The following is a 21734-nucleotide window of genomic DNA, read 5'->3' on the forward strand; positions in this document are numbered from 1 at the left end:
ATAGCGTGTCTTTATTTACATGGATCAGTGCAAACAGATCTGTATTTCTAATATGGCATTTCCCCTAAAGTGGAAAAAAAATCCCTCAGTTCTCTTATGAAATCTAAGAGAATTCTTGAGCATATTTGTTCCTGGAAAGAAGCTGAGCTCTGTGATATATATATATATGGTTATATGATAGCAGAGAGAAGCTGAGCTCTATCATATAAACCCACAATATAAGGCCTCTTTCACATCTGCGTTGGTATTGCATCTGGGAGAGTCCAAATGATGACTCCCCTCCCCCAAACAGAATACCAAACGCAACTGCAAGCCAGTGAAAGCACACAGACCCCATAGACTATAATGAGGTCCGTGGGCTTGCCGCCAGATCTCCGCAGGGATCATGCGGATAGGAAAATAGTTCACTATCTACTTTCCTGTCCACATGATGGTGGCAAGCCCACGGACCCCATTACAGTCTATGGGGTCTGTTTGCTTTCACTGAACATTGCTTGCAGTTGCGTTCGGTAGTCCGTTGGGGGGGGGGGGGGTTCCTCATGAGGACTTTCCCGGACGGAATACCAACGCAGATGTGAACGAAGGGTAACCCTATATATCACAGAGCTCAGCTTCTCTCCTCATTCCTATAACCTATATATCACAGAGCTCAGCTTCTCCCCTGTAATATCCTGCTCACAGATAGGGCAGCAAAAATCACCTGACAGGTTCACTTGCAAGACCCCCACCAATGTAGCCAAAATACCACATAAAGCAGATAGCAGAGAGCCCCACCACCTAGGTCAGCTAGAGACAGACCCTGACTCAATAGCATTATAATTAGAGATGAGCGAGTACTATTCGAAACGGCAGTTTCGAATAGCACGCACCCATAGGAATGAATGGACGCAGCCAGCATGCAGGGGGTTAAGCGGCAGGACGCCGGCCGGCTCCATTCATTGCTATGGGTGCGTGCTATTCGAAACTGCCGTTTCGAATAGTACTCACTCATCTCTAATTATAATCCAAAATGGCTCCTGAAGTGTAAAGCAAGGTTGAAACATCTTGAACTATACTGCCGCACAAACTGCAGGAAGATAAAGAGCGGCCATATTTATTAAACCCAATTTGAGCATGTTGATCCCACGGAGGAGTCATGATTAAGAGGCAGAAGTAAAGACACAGCACAATGGAATTATATAAGAGAGGAGAGAAAGGAGCACGAAAGGGAGAGACAGAGGGCAAGGAACAGCAAGAGAAAACGTAAGAGGGAGAACAGACCGGACAGGATGACCGAAAGCGACAGGGCGGGCAGAGAAAGACAAACTTCACCAGTCCCATATACATAATAACAGATGGGGAAACGCCGTCTCAACAAAGGGAGTCAGGGGACAGAGGGTATTTATATATAAAACAGCAGCCGATTTACCCCCTGCGGGGGCTTAACAGTTCATGTAGAATGGGGACAAGAAAAAAAATAAAATAAAATAAATCAGTCTTTCTTTTTGTCTTCTGCTGGTTTTGGTGGGGATGTGTCTTCGGGGTTGGGGGAAGTGAGTGCTGGCTGATCCTGGACAGGCAGAGGAGTGGGGGTCTCTCCGCTGGTACCAAACTCATTCAACCGTGTGGGGTCCACTCTATAGATCCAGCGCTGATACAAATAGATGAAGAAAACCACATCTGGGAAAGGAAAGGGGACAGATTTAGTGAGGATGGAGAACGCGGAGACTTCACCAGAACTAAAACATCCATCACAAAATGACAGTAAATAGAGGCGGTGCAGCTGACAACGGGGTGACAGAGGACACATAGACTACTCCCTAATTGGTAAGAGGGGTGAGGTTCCTCCCTGTCGTGGAAGCGTCACCCTGATGTCACGTGCACCTCTTCCCTACGTTGCAGAAACTAAAACTTAAGCTGCTCCCAGCTAATATCTATAAGGTAGTTGCAGACGGCATTTAAAGGTGTCATATACTGCTTATGTTTTTGGCATTAAAAGGGTTAAAGAAGATGCCTTGTAAATATATGCACTATCTATATGTTCGAAAAGTGACCTCCCATCTATAAGCCCCCTCTATAAGACCTTCTGCACCCAGCTCTGTTGGGTCTGGCCAATCCATTCATTTCTATGACCAGCTGGAATCCCTGGTAAGCAGCGCTCATCACTTGAGACATTTACAGCCAGCCATATTTCCTTTGCAGTGGTCACCGTACAAGAAATATAGTGTTTCATGGCAGCCATCTATAGGAGTGTGCTTCTAATATAATGTACGGCTGAGACACTTAGACACATTGAACAAGCAGCCCCCTATATGACGTCCATATTTCATATAACTTGGGACCTACCATCTCGCAGACACCCGATCCTATACATCATGGGCATCTTGATGACAAAAGCGAAAAGGTCATCAATGAAGGTGTTTAGGGCTTTGTAGGTCAACATCCTCCATGGGAGGTGGGCAACCGACTTCAACTTATAGTTAATGAACAGCTGCGGCGTCATCGTGATAAATCCTGAAAAAATGAAAAAAAAAAAAAATCATGAAGTTACTGCTGTTGGTGTTGCTGTTTACGGATCTTTTGTAGTTGTGACATTCAGGGGCATCTGTGAAGTGCTTACCAAAGGTGAGGAGGAATCCATACAACATGCTCAGTACCCAGGAATACCAGCCCTTGTGCTCCATGTACAGCAAGCTGTATACTGCATAGCATCCCAGCAATGGGAAGAGGATCCAGGACAGGTATCGGAAAGCCATCTAAACAAAGGAATCGGGAGAGCGGTGAATTCTCATTTTTACGTACACAAACCACAGAATCATATATATATATTTTAACTGAAATATTAACCAAAATATACACAACACACAAAAAGCGAATAGCATCTTGAAAGAACTGGTAAAATGTAACATAGTACATACTGTGACCGACCGACCATCCATCCATCATTGTATTTCTGCACCAGGGAGCGAAAACAAATACTTACATCATCGTACACCTTTGTAGCCGACTCGACATATGTGGACTTATCCTTCACTGTCACTCTGGGGATGATACCAGCCACTTTATTCTCTCTATCCAACTGCAGGACAAAAACAAAGGGTTAAAGTTTTTAGCCAACCATGGCCACAGAGTGAATATTGGCACAAGAACAATGAAGAGTTAACACACAAGGCCTGTGAAAATAAGCTGTGAACGTATGTCTACAATGGGACACGGACCACCATGCTAGTGACAGGCAAGTGCTGGACTTTATGACACTGCAATAAGTGCAAACAGATTTGCTACAAGTGTAAACCTCCCAAAATTATCTCTTATTGGTGATTACTGAGTGAACAAGTCCAAAAGGGTTAAGGAGATCCAATATCTGAAACCTCAATGACTGGACGTCTCATTCTTGACTTCTTACCTTGACATCCATGACTTTGGTGATCTTCCAGAAATCAATGAGCAGGCCAATGCCCACGCTGACCTGCACCACGAAGTTGGTCTCATTGTCCAAGATATAAAGCAAGACCACGAGGGACTGAAAGACGCCGAAGATGACGGATCGGACAGAAAGACCCTCCAGGGATTGACGGCTGTTCCAGAACTGGATATCTGAAGGACACACAAACAAGTAAGCGAGGTCAGGCGACACATGACGCCATCTCCAGTTTTCCCGATAATGTCACATAGTAAATCTTACCGTTCTTGAAAGCCAGAAACTCAAAGATGCTGTGTATAATGGAGACGGTGATGGTTAGCGCTAAGAGGTAGGGGTTTGTCTCCAAAAGAGCCACCTGGAAAGACAAGAGTGTTACAATTGCTTGAAGTCAGCTTTGACAGTATGCAACCGGGTGCCGGAGATATCACTGCATTGTCAGAAGGGAGGACTTACTGCTCAGCGTCATCGCTGTGCGGTAAGGAATACCCCCCACAAGGCTATTGACGAGTACAGTCTGGGGGTTATCAGCTATATAGCGGCATATAATACCGCCGGCACCAGAGAATGGAAAAGGTCCTCTGTAGGTCAGTAAGGTTTTCTACGGGGGAGATTTATCAAGCAAGAAACGCCAGAATTTGTCCATCATTTGTGCCAAAAAACTCTCTAACACGCTGCGCACCCCATTTAGCAACAGTTTTAGACACTTTTACGTCTTTTTCAACAAAATGGGCTCTGGCTTCACGGGAAAGGGCGTGGCCTAACTGGCAAGACTGTAATACAAAAACGTACCTAAAGTCTGAATACTGACATAAACCAAGACAACTAATAGGTGATGTAAAATTATACCAGACAGTCTAAGAATATGCAAGATTTATCTATTTGAGAAATCTGGCGCAGTTTAAGACTGTCTTTTAGACACTATCGAAAAATCTTCCCCAATTGTTTCACTGTGCAAGCTGACATATGGTGCTAATACATGTGCAGGTAGCCCCAAAATCAGGAAGATTTGCTTGGCGACTGAACCACCTAAATGAATGACTGTATACTTAATGAGGTCAGCATTTAGGACTTGGTCACATTAAGATTTAGGACCACTGACACCTCACGTAGTGATACACGTCCTCACCTTAATGGAATCCTGCTCCTCATCAGACTGCTCATAGAGATCTTCTCCAAGGAAGCTCCAGGGGCTACGTGAGCTCTGAGCTGCATAAAGCTGCCACCGCCATAGGGACAGCGGACAGAATGACAGCCTGAGTGGCAAACTTGTTACGCTGGTATTGACCGGCATATAGTCTTTCTGCAGGTTCCAGTAATCATTGAAATATAAGATAGGATAGTAATCGCCACTGACTGCATCAAACTTCACATCTGTGGGAGAGAGATACGTGTTATAGCGGGTATATAGGAGGCAAGATGGTAGTGTTAGGCAGGTCACTATATACAGAATAATCACCAAGTCATTGCAGAATAGAAGAACAGGAGACGTGAACACTTGTACGTGGTCAATCTTAGATAAAGACTTGTATTTCACAACATAAAACCATCCTAATAGGACATGAATGTCTGATCGCTGGGGGCAAAGCACCCGAGACTCTCATAGATCAGCTATTTAAGAAGACGACGGCGTTCAGGTGAATACAGCGCCCTCTTCAGGACAGCAGTAAACTACACAACACTCTTCCTGAGATGCTCCTTGAATATACCAAGCAATTGTTTCCAAACTAAAGGACAGATATAAAAAGTGGAGACAACCAAAGAGGCTTTCACTAGGGACGTTTTGGCCTAACTTAGCGCCTTTATCATGGTGGCCAGAGTGAGGAGGACAGAGTAGTGTAGAGCAGGTGCACCCGGCACCAGGAAGGGTGCATTAATAAAATATAACTGTGTATACAAATTATATCACAAGTGCCATAAGGGCGGCCCTAAACCCAGCAGGTGTTCTGGGGATTTTTTACCACCAAGGCTTAGGACTGCCCTTATGGTGCTTGTGATGTAATTTATATACACTGTGAAGGTTATAATCGTGTAATGTATGAAAAACAGTGTTATCCTTAAAATCTGAATGCTAGTTGCTTATGCTTGAAACTGGTATAATGTTATAGGATAAGATGGCGCTTGCATCCAGGATGGGGGCAAGAAAAACAAATGTATGGCTTGCTGCCACAAGACAACTCCCCAAGGTTACCACGCAGGAGCGGGACCAGCTGGCTTTACATGGCACTGCTTAAACTTTTTCTGTTTGATTGAGATGTACTATACCAATAAGGAATGAATAGGAAAACTTACACTTTTTTGTTGTTATCTCTCTTCCTTTCTCTGCTACTATTTAACCCCCATGGTCTTAAATAAAAGTGCGTCAATACACATTCCTTAGCTGAGAGAGGAACTAATACCAACGTATAGAGTGGTGTGACTTCTTTACCGCCTGGACTCAGCCTAATTAATTCGGACGACAACAGTTACTCGAGATTATTGGTCAATTAGTCAAAAACACGGCTTTGACCTTATCAACACCATTAAACATTTTTAATAAACTCCGCACAACACTTGTCCCTTGGTTTTTATTGATAAAGTCATGGTCGCGATCTGCAACATTCACCAATGTCGATCCCTGCTGTATGCTGTACTGAAACTTCATGTATGGCTTCATGGGTTGAACCACACTATGGGCATTGAACAAACGGCCCATGTCTGAACATTCAATGTAGCATACCATATTGTCATCAATCTAGGCCAAGAGGAGGCATTGGGTAGGATTTATTAGCAAGACCAGGGACACTTGGGGTGCTTGAGAGTACGCTTAGGAACCTGTGATGTGCTGTAAGTCATTTGAGTGTCCTATTTTACCTTTAAGACAAATCTGACAAGTGCTACTGTGCTATGTTACTTTATAACCAGGTGACACAGGACAGGGATTGTCTGTGGCCAAGATCAACATTCAGCCAACTCAAACTGACAGAGGAAATTGTGCTCCACTTACATTGGTCGAGAGGAGGCGGGACGCTGCCCTGTACCCATGGAGTGTGGTCATCAACGATATTGATGGTCAAATTAGGATGCCAGTGAGAGATAACCTCTACGGGACCGAAATCTTCAGCCCTCTGCAAAAAGATGACAGAGTAAGTGTCTCTCCATACACAGACTGAATAAGACAGCCACGGACAGGAACGTCTCCCACCTTAATGACCTCCGGATCTGCTTCGGTCTCTCCCGTCAAGAGGTTCTTGGTCTTCAGAAATCGCTTGCGTTTGTATTTATTAAGCACTACAAAAAAGAGAGAAGATGTCACAGTCAAGGCCCCGAAAACATCGACAAAGAGGGGTAAAACGGAGAAACATATACAGGGGGTAAAAGAAAAGACAGGAAAGTACAGGACAGAAGAAGACGGGAGAGGGCGATGATTCAATCCTTACTGCGAGATGTATACACTGTGGCCAGCCTTCGATGGACGCTCTTCTGGGTGGGGTCAGGGTGGAAGCCACTCTTCGTCAGGTATACATGAATGTAGAAGGAGCCATTGTTCTGGACTCCCTAAGACAGAGAAATAAGGTGGTGATCTATTAATCCCAGCTCTTGGCAGAAAACAAGAGAAAACTATCAAATCAAAGGGGTTTTGGAGCAACACGGTGGCTCAGTGGTTAGCACTGGAGCCTTGCAGTGCTGGAGTCCTGGGTTTGAATCCCGCCAGGAACTACATCTGCAAGGAGTTTGTATGTTCTCCCCGTGTTTGTGTGGCGCATGTCACGTCATGGCGCATGTGCAATGATGAAATGAAGGTGGGGATATGGGAGATTTCATGAGGCCAGAGCAGATATGTCACATGGGCTGAGGTGGTACATTGCAGTCTGAGGGAGGTGATGGGGCGTGGAACTAGTTTGCTACTTGTAGCTAGTTCCACGCTCCGTCACCTCCCTTAGACTGCAATGTACCACCCTCAGCCCATGTGACGTATCTGCTCTAGCCTCATGAAAGCCAGCACGATGTCAAGCTCAGCACTGAAGCCGGGTATACATCCCCATTATTTCATCATTGTGCATGCGCCATGACTTAGTGATCCATCTCAGTCAGCCAGCTTCAATGCCAAGTAGCATGCATGCGCAATTGAATTCACCTGGACGAGAAGCTCCACTCAGCCCCTGGAGCATGTACAATGATGAACTAAAGATAGGAACGTACACCCAGCTTCAGCAATCATCACGACAAACACTGCTCTTGCGCTGTATTTCATAGAGTACATCACAGTAGTTAGGGGTGTAACATTACAACAGAATGGAGGCGATAGGGCGTAGAGAGCTTGACTTTATACGCTTGTCTCCATTCCCTCCAAGCAAACCCTATTCTTCTAAGGTTAGAGGCGGCACTCAGAGCAGGTAAGAAGCCCTCACGGGCACTGCTCTTGGTTTATGGGGCAAAATTGTGCCGACAGGTTCCATTTAAAAAGTCTCAGAAATCCGCTCACAACTATACAAATGCTGTATCTTTAACCAAAAATAGTAGGTCCGCACTCCTCGGGTTCCATAAAATATAACTTTTAATAAGCCATTAAAAACTCACACAACATAGAACACTTTGTGAAAAAAGTAGGAAAAAGACACATAGTGCTTAAAACCGCCGACGCGTTTCGAAGCTTTACAGCTCCTTAGGCCATGACTAAGGAGCTGTAAAGCTTCGAAACGCGTCGGCGGTTTTAAGCACTATGTGTCTTTTTCCTACTTTTTTCACAAAGTGTTCTATGTTGTGTGAGTTTTTAATGGCTTATTAAAAGTTATATTTTATGGAACCCGAGGAGTGCGGACCTACTATTTTTGGTTAAAGATTCAGCTGTGGAGTTGCCTTATTCAGTCCGGAGGTTAAAGGCCGTGCACCCGGAGGGTTATTTTGGAGCATACTTATATGGTGAGATCGAGACTTTCTTTTTTTCTTTCGCATTTGTGAAATATACAAATGCTGTGCCTATAACTTGGATTGTTTTTAGACACAGTCCATAGAACAGCGCCATCATGAGGCAGCAGGCAGTCGGCCATGTCAGGGGACATAACAGGATCATGGGTTGTGATCGGTTCCCATGAGCAACAAGGACAGACTATCAAAAACTTGTAATAAGAGACGGTAATTCTTTGTACATCACTGTGGAATATGTGGCTGCTACAAAAGGAATGCTGGAAGTTAGAGGGTTACAATTTCTTACTAATGCATTAAAATGGTGAAAGCTGCCCTTCGCCGCACACGTCGATGCCACGGACAAAGCGGATGAAAGCTGCGGGGGTACTTCACATATCTGGAGTCGGCGTCCTATATCTTAGAATGTGCTTACAATGCACATTTATGGAATGAGGCGTATTAGCTCACAGCTGGAGCCTCCGCCTAAACTTATTATATAAGGGGAGACCCGCCTATAACACAGCAGGGTCCAAGGCAAGCACACAATACATTCCTTATGGTCTTTGCGGATATTGTGTAGTTTATCGTTATAAATCTGCAAATCCAAAGTAGCTGAAAGAAGTTGGACAAGAAAAGTAGTGACTGCTTCCCTCCAAAACAGCGCCACACTTGTCCACTGGTTGTGAGAGGTACTACAGCTCTGGTTCAATGTCATACACAACCTCTGGACAGATGATGGGCCCATTCCAGTAAAGGGGTAAAAAAAAAAAAAAGACCTCCCAAGGCTACAATATAGATTTAGGAAAGACCTTATGAAGCTTCATAGTTTGGTTCCTGCTCCCTTACCTCAGGAATACTGATTTCGGAGTACTGTTCGTAGCAGCCATCTCCATTCTCACCGCTGCTCCAGTCCCCGTACACCAGATCTCGCTGCTCCCAGAAAAGGGCGGTTGAGGAGTTAAACTCCGTGAAATGTTCATTCTCTGAAAGGAACACGTACAGGTCCTGCAGACAGAGAGACAGACATATATAGTCAGGAGCAAGTGGAGGACTGCCAGGAGTAATAACAGAGGGACGGCACAATAACGGGGTAAACAAGATGCTCCAGAATTGTTAGTTTTACGGAGCATTGGAATTTACGCAGACAATCATATCAGGGGAGGTGAAAGGTCTTTAAAGGGATTCTATCATGAAAATGCGATTTTTTGGGACTAACACGTGGGAATAGCCTTAAGAAAGGTTATTCTTCTCCTACCTTTAGAAGTCTTCTCCGCGCCGCTGTTCGGTTGAAATCCCGGTTTTTTGCGGTATACAAATGAGTTCTCTTGCAGCACTGGGGGCGGTGCTCAGCGCTCAAACAGCACTGGGGACATTCCCAATGCTGCGAGAGAAATCTCCAGTGATGCCTCCATCTTTTTCTGGAACGGCTTCTTCACATGTTTTCTTCCAGCGGTGGGGTGAAACTTGTAAGCATGCCCGAGGCTTGACGGCAGAGGCAACTGTGCATGCCCGCCTGGTGTAAGCGGCCATTTTCTTGTGGCCGCTTACACAGTAAGCGAGGGAAGTGGCCACAAGAAAATGTGGGAATGCGCAGTCGGCTCTGCCCGAGGCCTGAAAGCGCGGAGAAGACATCTAAAGTTAGGAGAAGAATAGACTTTCTTAAGGGTATTCCTACGTGTTAGTAACAGAAATTTTTTTTTATAAAATAATAATAAACCAAAAACGCATTTTAATGATAGAATCCCTTTAAGGCTGAAGCCCCCGTTGCGGAAACGCAGATTTTATTGTTGCAGATTTTGCTGCAGTTCTTTGAGCCAAAGCCACAAATGGATTGAGCAGAAGGTAGAAGTGTAAAAGCTTCTTATATATGTCCATTCCTTTTCTATTCATTCTTGGCTTTGGCTCAAAAAAACGCAGCAAAATCTGCAACAAAAAATGCTGCGTTTTTGCAACGTGGGGCCTCAGCCTAAATAAAGTCTGTCTGCAGCAAAATGGTCACTTATGCAGCCCTTGAGTCTAATAATATATATGGTATGATATGATAAGTATCCTCGTAGCTCCTATTGAAGTGGATAGCAGCACTGTCCAACTACCAGACACACTGCAGTCAAACTGAATGCTTAGAGGGAGATTTCGGGATCAAGGGGGTCTCAGCAGTCAGACCCGCACTTATCAGGTATTTATCCTCTATCATATACTTCTTATGGTACAACCCCTTTAAGCTGAAGCCAGAACAGGTCTTGAGGTCAGGAAAGAACGTCCATATTAGATAGGCCCCATTCACTCTACAAGGCCTGTCTACCTTCTGTTCAGAGGTATAGGATGCGGTTTCCTTCTTGTTTGCTGTACTGTATAGCACATCAGGCTGCATGACGATATAAACTACATTAATGTAATGTTGTATACCAAACAGTATACAAGTTTTACAATGTAGTTCTATAGGGGATGGATGTCACTGTAGGGCATCTGTCCCAGAACATCTCACTAAATTTCCTTACATGTTAGTGGAAGGGAAAAAACTCTGTGTAAAAAGCCTCACAAGATAGGCCAAACCCAGTAGTGTAGTATCAACAAAATAATCATACCATTAATGTCTCTTTAGGAAAGAGATTTCGGCTAGGGGGTCGAGGCGCCCCGGCAGATGTGGTTTGGTCCTGGGGAGCTGACCCTCTGCGGAACCAGCTGCTGATGGCCCATATGATGAAGATCCTGTAAGAGAGAACAGAAGTGAATCTATCATTGTGTAATACCTTCCGGATTCTTCCATAGTAAATACTTGTATTCTCCATAATATAACAATTATATTGTCACACCTTTTCTTAGAACTGTATGTTCTGCTGTTCTTCTGTTATTCCGCCTCAAAACTTATGAATTGACAAGTGGGTATTACTGTGCATACTGGTATTGTCCATGCATCAGATATATAAGGGCACACATCTTTGATAAAAAGAACTGTAGCGCCCCCATGTCAATATATATTGGTTGTACATGGATATAATCATGAACGTAGAAAGTTTTCATGGTCAGAAACCTAGACATGATGTCCTTATTGTGGTCAGGTTATCTTCTCATACATGTAGTGTCCTCCTGATAACCAGCCATGATGTCCTTATTGTGGTCAGGTTATCAGGCAGATGAGAAGATAACCCGACCAAAATAAGGACATCATGGCTGGTTATCAGGAGAGGACACTACATGTATGAGAAGATAACCCGACCAGAGTAAGGACATCATAGCTGGTTATCAGGAGGGGACACTACATGTATGAGAAGATAACCTGACCACAATAAGGACATCATGGCTGGTTATCAGGAGGACACTACATGTATGAGAAGATAACCTGACCGGAATAAGGACATCATGGCTGGTTATCAGGAGGACACTACATGTATGAGAAGATAACCTGACCACAATAAGGACATCATGGCTGGTTATCAGGAAGACACTACATGTATGAGAAGATAACCTGACCACAATAAGGACATCATGGCTGGTTATCAGGAGGACACTACATGTATGAGAAGATAACCTGACCACAATAAGGACATCATGGCTGGTTATCAGGAGGACACTACATGTATGAGAAGATAACCCGACCACAATAAGGACATCATGGCTGGTTATCAGGAGGACACTACATGTATGAGAAGAGAACCCGACCACAATAAGGACATCATGGCTGGTTATCAGGAGGGGGACACTACATGTATGAGAAGATAACCTGACCAGAGTAAGGACACCATAGCTGGTTATCAGGAGGACACTACATGTATGAGAAGATAACCTGACCACAATAAGGACACCATGGCTGGTTATCAGGAGGGGGACACTACATGTATGAGAAGATAACCCGACCACAATAAGGACATCATAGCTGGTTATCAGGAGGACACTACATATATGAGACGATAACCTGACCACAGTAAGGACATCATGGCTGGTTATCAGGAGGACACTACATGTATGAGAAGATAACCTGACCACAATAAGGACATCATGGCTAGTTATCAGGAGGACACTACATGTATGAGAAGATAACCTGACCATAATAAGGACATCATGGCTGGTTATCAGGAGGACACTACATGTATGAGAAGATAACCCGACCACAATAAGAACATCATGGCTGGTTATCAGGAGGACACTACATGTATGAGAAGATAACCTGACCACTATAAGGACATCATGGCTGGTTATCAGGAGGACACTACATGTATGAGAAGATAACCCGACCACAATAAGGCCATCATGGCTGGTTATCAGGAGGACACTACATGTATGAGAAGATAACCTGACCGGAATAAGGACACCATGGCTGGTTATCAGGAGGACACTACATGTATGAGAAGATAACCTGACCAGAGTAAGGCCATCATGGCTGGTTATCAGGAGGGGGACACTACATGTATGAGAAGATAACCTGACCGGAATAAGGACACCATGGCTGGTTATCAGGAGGACACTACATGTATGAGAAGATAACCTGACCAGAGTAAGGACATCATAGCTGGTTATCAGGAGGACACTACATGTATGAGAAGATAACCTGACCACAATAAGGACACCATGGCTGGTTATCAGGAGGGGGACACTACATGTATGAGAAGATAACCCGACCACAATAAGGACATCATGGCTGGTTATCAGGAGGACACTACATGTATGAGAAGATAACCTGACCACAGTAAGGACATCATGGCTGGTTATCAGGAGGACACTACATGTATGAGAAGATAACCTGACCATAATAAGGACATCATGGCTGGTTATCAGGAGGACACTACATGTATGAGAAGATAACTTGACCACAGTAAGGACATCATGGCTGGTTATCAGGAGGACACTACATGTATGAGAAGATAACCTGACCATAATAAGGACATCATGGCTGGTTATCAGGAGGACACTACATGTATGAGAAGATAACCCGACCACAATAAGGACATCATGGCTGGGTTTCTGACCCCCAGCGTTCTTGTATTTATGATCCTATCCACTGACAATCTATCAAACTAAAGGACTGTCACCACTTAGATGGTTCAAGAAAATCTCTAAAACCCATCAAAAAATAAATTATAGTTGCCAAAATATTTAACTTAATTATTAAACAACTCTAAATCTGGTTAAGTTTATGGGAAAACTTCTTTAAGGGTGATCCAAGTACTTGTCAGGACAGGTAAGTGCTCATCATATTAGTGGGAAGTAGTTATATGATAAGCGGGGCAGCAGTTTTACTGCTATATTATGCGTTCACTGATAGCTCAATACTGCCACCTATTAGCCTGAAATGGGCATTACAACAAAGTGTACACTGACAGGGCCTTACTAGTCTGTGATATATTTCTTATGAAGCAATTGATTTCTGTTAGGATCCGCGAGACAAGCTTCTTTCTAAGAGGACCTCTAATAATATACATAGGCCAGTGACCAACTCAGCACCCCCCGCCATCCAACTCCAATATTCTAGGACAGTGTTTATCAAGCAAAGTACCCCCCAGTCAGAGAAAGCCCTAATACAATGTATGCATTATAACAACCTGGACCTATAGGTATATTGCAGTATATAAAGCATTGGCCTCGGTATTGAAGCCTCTGTAGCCCAATATGAAACCTTTGCAGGCAGCAGGATGGATCGCCTGTAGTAGGTGGGTATGAGGTGGGCACTTACCTGAAGAGGACTCCTTTAATCACCTGCCATGCATTAGGAGGCGGCGGTTGCTGTTGTTGCTGCTGTCCATTCTGTTGGTCAGGAGCGATGGCTGCTTCAGTTCCGACAGAGCCATTGAGGCTGGCCTGGAAGAAGACAAGACGAACAGGATAAGAACCAAAGACGTTTCACAAATGAGCGCAGAATGTGGAAAGGTGACCGCTATTATCTGCGCTGGACGGAGGAGAATTCTCTGATTTATGTCACCTTAGTCTATAGTCCTCCCTGCAGGAGGTCACTGCGACAGGGCAGACGGGGTGCACAAAGATGATATTTGACAGTATCTGCCCTGTAAGCGGATATACATGAAACAGAAGTGTTATTTCACATCTACTAGTCTGCCCTTCTCCTACGTTTTACACAGTCCCTTAAAATAACACTCGGCTCCATTAGGTACCGTGCGGAGTCAGTATTGAGCTCTGGCAGTGACGGGGTTAAGCGGCTGTATGTTGCAATACGACGGCAAGAATAATCCGCGCATAAGGAACAAGGTCCCCAGAGGATTGAAGCGTCCAAGGGAAATATACCGTATACTGGTGCATCATTAATGCAAGGTACAAGCCATAAAACCAGATAAATCCTAATATGACCTGAGGACGGAGATAATCTGATAAGTGATAATCCGGTAACCTGATATTCTGCCATCTGCGATGATGCGAATGATCCCTAAATAGGCGCGACATCATTACAGAAGAATAGCAAATACTGGGATGCGAAGGGAGGCAATGATATAGTCAATTTATTAGGGCTGGCGTTTCCTACACCGGTCTTAATAAAGGTCTTGACTGGCACTGGCACCCTACTCTCTGCCCAATCGCAGAAATGGGTGAGCGAGACGAAAAACGGGCGATGTGGTGCATCGTTGGCGCAGGAAATGGTTGTGAATGGAAAGACCCAACTGCACATAGGCGGGCAAGTCCTATGCCCTGCGCACGGCGTTCATGGGCCCTATGACTTAGAATAGGGCATCAAACACCTGTAAAGGCAACGGAGCTGTGTGAGGCGTTACCTGTACTTGCCACATGGCTGATAATTTACAAAGCATACACTGGGGGAGGGGGTTAGTCAGTAACAGAGGAGCCATTACAGGACTGAATGATCCCGCTCCAGTCTGTCCATCCCCCTCCTTACCTAGCAAGAGGCGCGCAATGTTTACAGCTAAACACAAGCTGACCCCGTACACAGGGATCAATGACGTCCTTGTATTATATACAGGGAAGAAATGTTGTTACTACAGACAATCCTGCTGATCCTGCACAATACAAGTGCACACAGGCTCGCACCGTCAACACGTGGCCATGGCTGGAGAGAGGAGAGGGCCCCATTATATTAGGAATATCTCCTATATCACTAAGTCTGCCCAGGATTGAAGTAATCACGAGTCACCCCAAGGATGGAAAGTTCCACTAGAAATCTAAGAAATGAGACCTTAGATTTCTTAGAAAAAACGATAAAGTTCAGTTTGTGTGTGGCCCATGCCGCTCCTTACTACCTGGGGTCTATGTTATGTAGGTCTCCTATAATGCTTACTATATGGCCGCTGCAAAACTTGCAGATCTGACACCCCTAGGTTTCGTGCATATGACCCAAATGCATTCATGAAGGATGGCACATGGACAAACTATGTGCAGTGTGCGCCATTTTTGTGGACTTCTACACTGCATACAGTTGTGTGCATGAACCCTAAAGTATACTGGACCATATATAGTCGGGATTTTCCAACCTGACCTCAGTCCGAAGACCAGGACTCCCTACTAGAGATGAGTGAGTACTGTTCGGATCTCCCTACTAGAGATGAGCGAGTACTGTTCGGATCAGCCGATCCGAACAGCACGCTCCATAGAAATGAATGGATACACCTGGTACTTCCGCTTTGACGGCGGCCAGCCACTTAACCCCCCGCGTGCCGGCTACGTCCATTCATTTCTATGCGAGCGTGCTGTTCGGATCAGCTGATCCGAACAGTACTCGCTCATCTCTACTCCCTACATCCCAGTGACCTGTAATTCTAGGAGTCCCCACCGCCCCATTCTATAGAGTCTGGGTTATTGGAGCCATGTATGTCACCATGATGCAGGGAGTGCGGGACTCTGGACAGGGTTTGGGACAAGAATATACACATCAGATTTTTCAATCCAGATTGCGCCACGTGTATAGGGCCTCACACTATTTCTACAAGTAGGGTAAGTTCACACACACGCTTTATAAGTTCTACTGCTATAGATCGGGGTTGTTTCTGTAAAAACCTTCTAACATCTGGCACCCCCACTGACCAGCAGGAACCACAATGGCAGTTGTACAGTGTATGGAGCCAGAAGAACACTGCTCCTTCCACACCCCACACCCCCACAATGGACACTGAAGTCAATTACAGGCCTCAGTGGTCACATACCTTAGGACGCACCTGACAACTGTGTGTGACCACTAAAGCCAGCACCTGCCTGCCCAGGAAAGATGGCGGAGAGGTGGCAGTAGCGAGCGATGTCATTACTGGAGCATCAGAACTCACAGGCCGGTGCCAAGGACTGTGGAGCTGAGGCTGGGACCGGAAGGAGAGGGATGACTTCTTTTTTCTACGTAAACCCCTTCCCTGACCTCCACTAATTTTTGTTTGGCGCCAGTAAAACCTCTTTAATTAACCCTTTAATACTAATGGACAAGTATAAAAACCTCAGTGTAAAGCAATAGTCTCCAGAGTCTTTCTACCAACATTTCAGATTCCTCCTCTTATGTGCCACGTGCTTGTTACACAATAAAAACTGGGGATTCCTGTTTTCTGATTTCCCAATAAATTGTGTAAGAACAGAACTAGGGCTGAGGGTATACGGCCCTGTCCGGGGAGCCGCAGCGACACAAAGGCCACTGCTGCAGCAAGTGTGCACTGGTAGTTCATCGGCAGCTGGCAGACCATAAAAGTATGTTTTAGACCAAACTTAAAGGGGTTTCCAGGTATTTTATATCTTCAGTATAGCCCATGAATATAGCGCCATCCACTGCATAGTGGCAGCGTCACGGTACTGCAGCTCAGTTCCGATCCACTACCATACTCAGGAATGGCCACTATACAGTTAATAAAGCAGTCAGCTTCATGAATGAGTGATTGTTGGTTGCGTCATGGGTGTCGCTACGAAGATTGCAGTACAGCTGCAGGTTTTTTTGTGGGTTGTGTTTGGTACTGCAGCTCGGCATCATTCACATTAATAGGGCTGAGATGCAATACCAGACACAAACCATGGACAGATGGGGCACTGTTTTCCCATGTTCCCCTGGTATAACCCCTCAACTGTCAGGACTATTTGGGGAATTAAACCACCCACTAGCCCCATTGAATCACTGTCTGAGGCCACAGTGGACCCCCCCCCCAAAAAAAAAACAAACAAAAAAAACCCACCTTTATACTTAGCTAGAGGCAAGTCCGGTAAGACTCATTGGATACGTCTCTAGTGTCTAGTGTCCTGCGCACATATGTCAAGGTCTGGCGCAGGCTCTGACGCCGCCAGTAAAAAGGCCAAGGTAGGTATAAAAGTTTGTCACTGTGGGCATGAACAGGGTTACAATAGGGCTATTTTGGACACTGAACCCCCCCTATAAGGACCTCTGGGTGTTTTTGCGTTCCAAATAGACCCTACAGGTTCCCTGGAAGACGTGATGTGCCCGGACACAATGTAACACGGCCACTATAGAAGTCTAACCCTACAGGCGATGCTTTTCCTATTATCAGATTTGCTTTGCTGTGTGTGACATTTGCAGCAGAACAATAGGCCCAGTGTCCAGCACAGCAGTAGTGCCATGTGACCGAGCCACAACAAACGCGGGCAGGATTATTTACCAGCTGCAGATGAGGTCAGACTGAATAAAATAACTAGCATGGCCACCACGCATCTACAGTAGCCGCTCAAACCTGCACGGACAAGGGGAAGGGTCCGAACAAATCACAGCAAAGGAAACCGCACCCGACTACTGAGTGTGGCACGCTGATGCCACCTTAGCTATTTGGGCACCGCTGCACCGGCCCTGCAGCCTGTTCCCTGCCGTCCTCCAAATGGCATCTAGATGGATGGTAATGTCCCAGGATTATTAGATTTGGGATGAGTGGGCCTGGGGAGATTTCCCAGACTTCCCGTCTACTGATTCTTGATAGGACAAGGTTTTAGCTGTAAAGAGCAAAACTGTCCACTATACAAGAGGTGTCGCTCTGATCAGTGACCCTCGGAGTTTGGACCCCTATACACAAGTACAAACTTCTTTTTAAAGGGGTATTCTGATAGATATATAGGAAATAACAGCAGGGGGATAACTGCCTGCCCGACCCCTGGAGACCCCACTGATCACAAGAGCTTGGTCCTGTATGAATGGAGAAGAAGATGGCGCTTACGTGTTGCCGCCCCGTACAATTCTATGCTGGAGGTACTCGGCGGTCTCACCCATTAAGAATCGAACAGTGGGCACACGTCACCGTCCACTGTAGTCATACAGGACACAAGGGACCCCTGTTCGATTTTGAGGGTTGTAGCAGTCACCAATTATAGAGTACATCCCTTCCTAACGGTTAGGGGACCCATATAACCTCCATAAGGCTGAACTTTGTGCGCCAAAGCTTTGGTGCACCTCAAGAGGTCCAATACACTGGAATTTAAATCTATGCCAGCCAGAGACTGGCACAGAATTCAGGAATAACTAATGCCAGTTTTCTGGTGCAAGTGATATTAGTATATCTGGCAGGTTAAGGTGCCCCCCAGCCCTGGCCCAGTTTATTCCCAGACCCCCTCAGTTGTGTAAAAAGTGAAGAGTGGGGGCTAGAGAAAGGAAAGTGGTGCATAGATAGTGCAAAAGTGGTCATGTGCCAAAGGTGAGCCCCATCTATACCAGATTTCTGGTGTAAAGGGATTAGTATATTTGGCCCCAGTATATGGTGATGTGGTCAGAGTTTGACGTTGTAAATGGGATGTTCGGAAACAAAGCGCAACTCCCATTTATTGTATTTTTGCTACAGGGTTGTCATATACTTATCATTAAACAAACTGCCTTTTAATAGAAAACTGGCTGTAGAGTTCCCATTAATAATGCCGTAACGAAGCGCCCTCATGGCGACTCTGTCCATTCACCTGTACTCAATGCAGCATGTAGGGCTGAAACATTTATCAAAATGGGGGTGGTCCTGTCAAATGGCTCAAGTACAGAGATCCTCAGCCTCCATAGACTGCCACGGTTGAAATATTAGCTATAACAAAACCTGAGACATCACTAGTCAAACATCCATCTGATACTATGGTTGTCCACTGACCCATACATCTAGAAAATTTGCCCTATGACCCTTTCCAACCTGCGCTGCTGCCCTGGCGCACATTCACACCTCTGTTTCCTTGAATGGAGAAGAACACCTAAGAGGTTAATAAGTGACATATAACCCTGCCATAAAAAAAATTCCTCATCCACGTCCAAGCAAAACACAAACATCTTCACTACAAAGTTCTCTCTGCTGCACTGGTGCGCACATTAAGACTGTGGTTAATCGGTACAGACGGGGTGAGCCCGCACGCTGCATGGGTGGCCGGTCACTACTGGAGAATAAGACGTATATACTGGCCAGACTGGCTGCAAGGTGTAGTGCACCACTTTAAGGGATCCCCAGACAGTCTCTGTCCATTCTAAGGTTTTTAAGCAAAGTATCTAAGGGGCACATGATTGGAATCAGCTCCTGACCACCAAGATACCACTACCCTCCCCCAGGAGATAACAGGGAGACTGGTTCTGATTGACAAGGAGGGTCACTTAGATGAATAGATGCCGTGTATACGGGGGAGGGGGCAAAAATCCCATTCGTTCACCTGATCACCGATACACAGGAGCTCTAATTGTGTAATATCAGACGGACACTGGTCCCGCCTAAACATCAGCCTGTGTAAGGGTCAGTTCACATGACATAATTTGGCATTGAGTTTCAGCCGAATTCTGACTCCAAATCAGCAAATCCCGTCCTAAATCTTTCGCCCATATGGGAGGCAGAGCTCGGGGCCGGATGCTAAAAATTTGAAGCCCGATCTATCTTGCAGAACCTGTGACAAGTCGACCCGCTGGTTATCTCCAGTCTTCTGAGCCGTATCAGCAAGGAAAAGCCATGGAATTACGGCACAAGTCTGCCTCAAATGCCACATGAATGTACCCTAGAGGGTATTTCAGAAGTTTTCTTAGACAATAATATCAGATCGGTGGAGATCGGACACCATCACGATCTGCAACTGGAATTATATAGAGGAAAGACTGCATAGCGCCATACACTGTGTTGTGGCCGGGTCAGGGTACTGCAGATTAGTTCTAATGAAGTGTGCAGGAAGCTGTGATCAGGCTGGGGTCATATGGTGCAGGTCATAAGACGTAATAAGAGACTAGTAGACAACTCACACAGAGATTATTGGGGTTTTAACCACGTATACAAGAATCTTCCACTTCCCCTTAAGGACTCCTGACCAGAGACGATCAGTTCATTGTCTAGAGGCTGCATTATAAGAGGACAAGTCCTTATGGACATCCCCTTTAAGAGCCACAAAGCACTGGGGACAATAACAGGCAGTGCCTTATTTAGCCTTTGGATGCTGGGACTTGTAGTCCCCTATGGTGTAAAGGGCCACAGCTTGGAGAGGCCTGGGCCACATGCGGTGTGTACAGCCTGCCCATGGCCCTGAGGACATGCCTAGCTCCACACCAGTGCCAGCCATCATGTGACACAGTGTGTGAGCAGGGAAGCCAATGATGGAGTCTGCAGAGCCGGGCACGCACCACCCCGCCGTCCTGGGCTCGTCTCCACACTAAACCCTCCCCTATCTCCACCATTGTATCACTATGGCTCCCTCCTCTCCCCAGGAATCTATAGGCCAGGCCTCGGAAGACATGCACTTACCTGAGTCTCACCTCCCGGCGCCGCCATCTTGCTCTTTGCTCTGTCACTGCATTCGCCGGATCTCGGGAGAAGCCGCCGGGAACACAATCGCACACACTACCGCAAGCTCCACCAATGGCAGCCTCAGACGTCACCAGAAAGCGCCGGGCTACGTCGGCTTTTAGGTCACCTTGTTGGTCTTTTCCGGCGCTTGAAGCAGCAGACGCCATGTTTGAGAAGGGCAGCATCAGTACTTGATGAATAGGACGCCATGTTTGTAAAGGGCACAGTCGTAGATAATCGTCGACTGACGAGACTCCGCCTCTGGACACGCACGTAGGACAGGCACGGCCATGTTTGTTTAGGGCAACGCACGCATCATGCTATCCATGCGTCATTAAGGGCAAACTCGTATGGAGTGAATGTGGCTATTATAGTAATAGAAGATGGGGGTGCTGGTCCTGGAGCATTTAGGCCGGGGATACAAACTGATTTGGGCTGGTGACCAGCAATCACCAGGTTGTCCCACGACTCCTTCACTAATGTTAATGAATGGAGTCGCACTGCAACCCCAACTTCAAAAGGGCCCCAAAGCTTCCCTGTGAATGAAGCGCCAGTGCATTATGTAATTGGGGTTCCATTCATTCCTATGGGGCTGCTGGGCCTGTAATCTCTGAAATCCCCATTGAAGTGACACCACTATTGCGCAAAAACACAACATTTTTGGTTGTTTTGGAAACGTAACGCAAAGAAACATTGCATTTTACCGTCCCAACAAGGCAAATGAGATTTTATTTCATCGCTGATCCAGAAAATGCTCCAGAAAATGCAGGATGTTTAATTTATCTGAAAACAGGAAACTT

At 45.7% G+C, this 21734-nt stretch overlaps 1 protein-coding gene across 1 annotated transcript; it reads right to left on the minus strand.

Moving 5' to 3' along the window:
* Positions 1-1044: 1044 nt before the first annotated feature.
* CLPTM1 (CLPTM1 regulator of GABA type A receptor forward trafficking) lies at positions 1045-21011 on the minus strand. Its single transcript, XM_075258896.1, has 14 exons — positions 20893-21011; positions 13956-14080; positions 10873-10996; positions 9134-9292; positions 6820-6937; positions 6585-6670; positions 6387-6507; positions 4530-4774; positions 3665-3758; positions 3386-3576; positions 2963-3058; positions 2600-2735; positions 2326-2493; positions 1045-1659 (listed from the first exon to the last, which is right to left on the minus strand). Exons 1-14 carry the CDS (start codon positions 20917-20919, stop codon positions 1472-1474), a joined length of 1878 nt encoding a protein of 625 aa, XP_075114997.1. The 5' UTR covers positions 20920-21011; the 3' UTR covers positions 1045-1471.
* Positions 21012-21734: the final 723 nt, after the last annotated feature.

The sequence above is a fragment of the Leptodactylus fuscus genome, chromosome 11 (assembly GCF_031893055.1).
Source record: "Leptodactylus fuscus isolate aLepFus1 chromosome 11, aLepFus1.hap2, whole genome shotgun sequence".
Lineage (NCBI taxonomy): Eukaryota > Metazoa > Chordata > Amphibia > Anura > Leptodactylidae > Leptodactylus > Leptodactylus fuscus.